General features: G+C 40.8%; 1 protein-coding gene across 1 annotated transcript; it reads right to left on the bottom strand.

Annotated features, from left to right (window-relative positions):
- Window positions 1–1,712: 1,712 nt before the first annotated feature.
- On the bottom strand, window positions 1,713–2,532 carry LOC109213784 (chaperone protein dnaJ 11, chloroplastic-like). Its single transcript, XM_019377612.1, has one exon. It carries the CDS (start codon window positions 2,420–2,422, stop codon window positions 1,919–1,921), a length of 504 nt encoding a protein of 167 aa, XP_019233157.1. The 5' UTR covers window positions 2,423–2,532; the 3' UTR covers window positions 1,713–1,918.
- Window positions 2,533–7,172: the final 4,640 nt, after the last annotated feature.

Below are 7,172 nucleotides of genomic sequence, written 5' to 3'. Positions count from 1 at the left end.
GTATAAAAATTGATTTAAGTGGTATATATTGTAGTTGTATATAACTGAGTAGAAATAATGTATGAAAATTGTAGATAAGTTGTATAATATATAATTAGTTGTATGAAATTTATTTTTACTATGTATAAATCAGATACAAAATATACAAAAGACATATTGTATAAATTTTGCATAAAATTTGTATTTAAGTTGTATGTTATTGTAGTTGTATTTAACTTGGTAGAAATAATGTGTGAAAGTTGTAGATAAATTATAGATAATGTATGGGTCAGAATCCAATCCCACGATAATTAACGAAGCTAATCCCGTCTTAAGCTAATTCATGATTAATTAGTGGTACGACCACTCAGAATTAACGATATTCAACCCTCGTCTGATTCGAGCAACAAGGCCACGGCCCATCCGCCACCATGAAGGCGAAATCCCAACATGGTCACGGCCACTTATTGCCAGCTCACGAAGCTCACAGCTATAAATACCAAGAGAGGAAACCCTAGAAAAAAGGGGGCTTCTTCTTCGCCACTATGGACGAGAGAAAAAAGAGACAACGATACCCATATTATGGGCAAGAGGAACACCATTGTAAGGCTCTGAACCTCTTCATGGAGAGGCAGACCAAACCAATATTATCAATTAAGGCTTCTAATGTTTCTCCCCCTAACCCTGAGTACTTATTTTCGTTTCCTTCATTTGGTCCAACGGATTATTACGGTTTGCTATGATTTTTCCGTGATTTATTTATATTGTTTTATACTCATAAGGTATGCGATAACTTTTGAGCAAACAATTAATAAATTTATTCCAGCACAGCTATGGGCACTTGACGTGTAACAATCCCATTGGTCATTTGCTGACTGGATGGACACGTCTGTCAATGTGTAATACACGCGCGTAAGGTCAATGGTCAAAGGTGTTTATTAGTTATAGGTTTCACGAGTTTGAGTGTTTAAATAGGAAAGATTAAAGTTTGTGTATCGGCTTTCAAAAGCCCTACAAGTTTAAGTGGCCAGGAAGTCATTTCGCCTTAAAAAAAAAAATACTAGTAGCACATTTTGTTTAGCTAACTCCACAATCTAACGGAGACATCCTACTTCAACCCGCATTATCCAAAATACTATACACTGTTTGGGTGGGCTTATTTTAAGTGACTTCAAGTCAAAATAGCTTTTAAACCATATTAAGAAATTCTAGCTTTTGACTTTTTACTTGTTTTTGCGATTTTGGCTTAAAAATAAGTGTTTAAAAGCATTTTTTTTACTCTATCCAAACACTACAAAATGACTTAAAAGTTATTTTGGCTTAAAAATATTGAAAATAAGCCTATCCAAACGGGCACTTAGTAACAATAAATAGTGAAATAACACAATATCTTCCAACACAATATCTTCCCCTCTCTTTTAACCTCCCGCGCTGCGCCCCACAAAATATGAATAGTCCAACACTTCGAAAACAAAAACTTACAAGAATTTTGGTACTATTAGGCCTGTTTGGCCATAATTTTTTGTTTTTTAACCTTTTTTCAAAAAAAATTCGCTTCTTTTTTGAAATTACTGTTTGTCCATTAAATTTTTAATTTTTACTTGAAAATAAATTTTGTAATCACTCAAAAAAATTCAAAAACAACCAAAAATTATATTCATGACCACTCTAATTTTCAATACCATTTTTATTTGAATTTTTTTTTCTACTTTTTTCCGGAATTTATAAGGAAGTCATGAAATTGTGAAATATGTATTTCCTCAAAGAAGACTTTTTTTTTCCTTTCGTTTCTGGCCAATTGGCTCAAGTAGAAGGAGCATAAATGAGAACAAAAAAAATGAACAAGACGCAGGATGTACACTAACTAAATCTCCATCTAAAGCCACTTAACAAAATACAGTGTGAAGGCGGAGAAATATGGGGTCCTAACAATCTGTCATTACCAGCATTGATCCGTTTCCCATCTCCGGGTCGGATAAAACTCCGACCTACTGATACGAAATCCATTGGAAGAGTGCCCAAAACCTCGCCGACGAGAGCCTACGCTTAACTTGAGATCGTACAGCGCCCTGGAAGAAGGATCAGAGAGCGTGGCATAAGCGTCGTGAATCTCAATGAAATTCAGGCCGTCGGAAGATTCCTCCGGCAGAGAAGCAGCATCGGGATGGTACAGTTTAGCCAAATTCCGGTAAGCAGCCTTAATCTCTTTCGCTGAAGCATCTCTTTTAACCCTTAACACCTCATAGAGACTCGCCGGTCTTGTCCTCTTCAACGCCGGCGGAGCCTCGGTAACGGCGGAAGCACATATCGATAGTCTCTTATTATTCTTCCCAATGTACGAAACACGGCGGTGAGTTCCAAATGCGGCGGTGGAAGAGGAGTTATGAACGGAAAAGGAAAAGGAAAAGGAAGTTGGGGAAACTAGGGCTAGAGATTGGACCATTGGAGAATTATGATTTTTTCAATTTGTCAAACGAAAATGCTGAAAGCAGAGTGAGATACATAGAAAAAAAATTTGTGGGTATAATTTAAAGAAAAACTGAGAAAAGAGGTTTTTATTTTATATAAAAAATGAAAAAGTCTAAGGAGGGAATCTTTAAACCCGAGGACGGCGTACCCACCGTTTTTTTAGATTACAGTTGCAAAATGGAAGACTGTGTGCTGACGAGGCATTTTTCTTATGCCTTCTAGAAGATTGGGAATAGTAGATTTAAAACTACTGATACAGATGGAGCTGTTGAGTTATTAAAGATTATGGCCTCCAAATGCTTAGCGTACAAGGCCTAATCTAGGTATTTTATACTATCCCGTTCCAATTAATATAAAGGTATTTGACAAAATTTAAGAAATAAAGGAAGATTTGATTTTTAAAATTTATGGTCTAAATAATAAAAATTTATGTGATTATAAATTATTTTATTAAAAGTAAAAAATAAAATTTAAAATTGAATTGTTACTGAATATAAAAAATATTATTATTTTCTAACCGAATAAAAAAGAAAAAATGTCACATAAATTGGAACAGAGAAAAATATTATATATATACCAACTGAAAGCGTATAATCAAATGTGATCAGCTCAAACCATTTCTTATTGTAACTGGGTTACAATTTTCTCTCAATTGGTTGATACTTTGTTTATATTTTTTATTAGGATACACAGCAAACTTTTTGTCTTTTAACTATACTTGCAAATAACTAAGTTGACTGTTAAGCTAAAATTTGACTGATTAATTTGGAATTAGCCTGTTTTGAACTATCTTTAGCTATATCTCTCATTCAATCGTCAAACTTTGACATGATTCATAACTAAAGGGGTGAGAAGTGAGTCTGTTCAAGGATGGAGGGCTAGAAAAAGAACAGCACACTTCTGTCTCCCATTTTCAATAAAATAATGTACTACTCCATTAAAATGCATACTCCACAGTCCCCTCAATCCAGTTTATGTAAAAAAAATTAAAAAAAATATTGTTCCAAAATCTTTTGTAGCCACACAAAGTCACAAATATTGGCATGTTTAAAATTTCAAATTTCAAAGTTTTATAACCATAAAAATATTATAACATGTTTAAGGCTAAGTGTCAAAAGCTTTTTTTTTCCCTCCTAAACTCCGTATCCAATTACACATGATCACATAAAAGAAAACAAATAGAATATTAATTAATAAATATATAATCATAATTAAGTATTAGATGTTTATATGTAAATATAAATTATGAATGTGATAATTTAGTGTAAACATTAAATGGGGATAGATTTTTCCTCCCTTTTTGTGTCTGGCCTGCTGTCTATACTCTTTAAAAACAGAGGAAATGGTTCAAAACTGTAACTAACAGATTGCAAGTAGAAAACTGTGGTAACAAATCACAAGCTCACCGTCATTTCTCACGTGGCTATGCTTCTAGAAGCCATTCTCTTCCACTCCACGACGAAAAGATCCAGAACCTCCCCCCCCCCCCCCCCCACTAATTTGGAGAAAAGTCACTGTCGTTCTTCATTGACTGTTGACGTCCCCTTCGATTTTTATACAAACAAAGGTCTCCGTAGGGTTTGATTTTTGAAGGTTGGACCCTAATTTTAGCGAATTCTTCTATATTTAGCTTTGTATTATAATTGCATTTAAGCAAGGATAAGGCTTCTAGAAACAACCCTTTAAACCATTTCTATATGAAAAACAAGAATTAATATATAACCAACAAAAATAGCAGTAATGAATTATCTAATGTGTCTGTGATAGTCATGCTTTACCACTATCACAAATTGTTTGACTCAAAAAATTTGAAATCTTTTCTGGACAAATCAATCAAAGATGAAGGGGTAAATCGTAGCCAAGCCTAATCAATATCGGATCGAAGGATCGTATGATAGCAATTAAACACTAAATGAATCTAGAATCGAAGATCTTATTAAAATTGAATACTGTTCATCTCCCTCCAAGGAGGGGGGGGGAGGGGAGGAATTACAATCACCCCTTCATTTAGGGATCTCCGAATGTAGCTTTTTGGGAGCTCTCTAGTCATCAGAGAGTCGGGGGGGGGGGGGGGGGGGTCTTTTACGTCTCCCCGTTTTACTCACGTATATATAGTTGAAATAATTCTCTTGCCCCTGCTGCGACTTTGGCGTGCCTAGGGCAACGAGACTTCCTGGTCGTGGAAAGATACTGCTCTTGTCGTCATGCCGAATGCGTTAAGAGGAGGGATTAGATTAACTCCTACTTTCTTCTTAGCGACAAAAATGTGGTCGTGACCGCCTAGGTCGAAATAGTCAGATTACGACCAATACAGTTAGTCCCTCCGTTCGTTGGGGTCGTGCCTAATCGGTCCCGACGGACGGAACATGTGTGCGACTTAGTCGAGAGGAATCTGACCCCCCCATTCTGTCCTTTAGTCGCGCTCTGCAAACTTATTGAAATAATGGCCTGTCTGAGCTTGATCGAGGTCGATACATTCCGTTTCGCAGACGGCAAAGGCTCTTGGCCTTGAGGGTGTTGCTTTGAGCTTATTGAAATAATGGCCCGTCGTGATTCGAACAAGGTCGAATCCCGCTTTTATTTCAATGGTGAAGGCTCTCGGCCTTAAGGACGATATTTCTGCCTTATCGAAATAATAGCTCGGCGTATTTCGGAGGGTATGGGAATGTTTTCTTGGTACTCATGCGCCGTTACGACGGTTTCAAAATCAAAACGCCGGTTGGTAAATGAATCGTTGCTTCGTGCCCACCGTTATTATAGCACACGTTTTAGAGGAACTGAAACGTTTCGCGTCCTGTCGAATTCGGATGGCGACTCTTGGGTTTCAAGCTCGGGGAATTTGTGTCTATTATAAATAGAGAAGTCTTGTCATCTGCCCCTCACACTTCAGTGTTCATTTTCAGGGAATTCCCCAGATATCTCCTTTTCTGATATCTCGATTTCTCGCTTGCTTTCTTGCTTATCGCAATCCCTAATCTCCTCACTTCCCCCGGAGAGTTTTTGCTTTTGGCTAGAAATGGCTGGTGACTCCTCCCGTGACAATCTTCCTGTTGCCCCGCTGAGAACCTTGTTCCGTCCACCGGAGAGGTGGATACGGTGGATGATGAAGGGTTTCCCTCGGTGGATGAGATTGTCCCCCGCCCAGGGAGGGACGCGATCGACTTCATCATCGGCGGTGGAACGGAGCCGGAGGATATTTCTCCCGTTATAGGGGAGAGAGGGATCGCCGATTTGAGGGAACTATGGGGGATCCCCAGTTTCGTCGAGATACAACCGGCGGGGAGGGATGACCGAGTTCAATTCGACCGTCCTGGTTTTTGTATATTCTATGCCTATCCCTTCATTGTGGGGTACACGCTCCCGCTTCCTATGCTAGTGGTGGATTTCTGCCATTACTATGAGGTATGCCCTGCTCAGCTTTCTCCTTACCTGTACAAGTTGTTCCTCATGCTACTCAAATACGCGGAGCTTGTCGGTCGTGAGGTCACTTTGGGCCATGTGCTCAGCCTTTTTGCCCCCCTATTGATTCGAGGCTCGATGATTCATGCGCGTCCTCGGGGATCGAAGGGCCTAGTAGTGGGGATGGATGATAGAACCAATCGTCGCTTTTATGAGAATTTTTTCTACGTGCGGACCGAACATATTGTGGCGAACCCGACGGGGTTCCCTGAGAGATGGAATTTCCCCCGTAAGTTTGCATCTCTGATTAATCGAAATGTTCGATTTGTCCTTTTCTTCTTCTTTCTTTCCTTTTTGTGAATACTGAACTGCCTTATTATTCCGTGGCCGAGAAGTTGCCCCCGTCACCTCTTGAAGGGATTCGTGAATGGGTGGAGGCCATCCTTCCCCACACAGCGGGGGTTCGCACCTGGTCGACTTTTCATGAGAGATTTGGACGTAGACCCCTTACAAGTGAGATGACGTCCCTTTTTATTATTCTATTTCTTTATTCGTTTTTCGTTTTACCTCTTATACCTCGTTTGTCGCTATCATGGAGAGTGCGGAGAACCGGGGCCCCTCAATTAGCCTGGCGTCAAACGGCTGCGACCGCTCGTCTTGTTGCGACGCCTGCTAGTCGTCCTTCGTCGAGGGCAGCTTCGGTCGAGTCTGCGGCCCTAGTTACTCCAGCAAGGCCTGCCTCTCAAGACGAGGTCCCGTCCAGTACCGTTCGTCCTACGAATGAATCACCATCGACTGGGGAAGAGGAGGGACCGCCGAAGAGACGAAGGGTGGAGTTTGAGATGGCGCCTCCGACAGTGATTATCCTGGACGAATCTCCCCCGACGGGCTCGGGTGGAAGTGTTGCTGCGGTGTCTCCTGTAGAGACGGGGCGAGTCGTCGAGACTGGCGCCGGGGGTGAGTGCCTGGGGACGGCGGTTGCCGCAACGGCTCAGCCAGAAGTCCCCTTTGTTACTGATGGTCAACACCCCGTTGGAGCAGAGAACCAGACCTCTGGTGCAGCTATTGTGACTTCGGATGTGCCCTCTTCTTCCGCAGCGGGTCGTGCTCCTCCTTCAGCAGTAGAGAGGGGAAAAGGCGTGATGATTGACGAATACGAATCTGAGTCAGACCTGGATCCTGATGACGTTAGGATGTTTGAGGAAGGCATTACTCATTCGGTGGTCCATGCGGGGGGATCGGCTCGCATTCTCCAGATTCCTTCCGACGTTAACCTCTTGGTAGAGGGGGATAATTTGGTTCCGCAATTTAGCCTGCTATGTTCG

The sequence above is a fragment of the Nicotiana attenuata genome, unplaced genomic scaffold (assembly GCF_001879085.1).
Source record: "Nicotiana attenuata strain UT unplaced genomic scaffold, NIATTr2, whole genome shotgun sequence".
Lineage (NCBI taxonomy): Eukaryota > Viridiplantae > Streptophyta > Magnoliopsida > Solanales > Solanaceae > Nicotiana > Nicotiana attenuata.
Note: the sequence above shows the minus strand (reverse complement) of the source record. Positions and strands in the feature narration are given on the sequence as shown.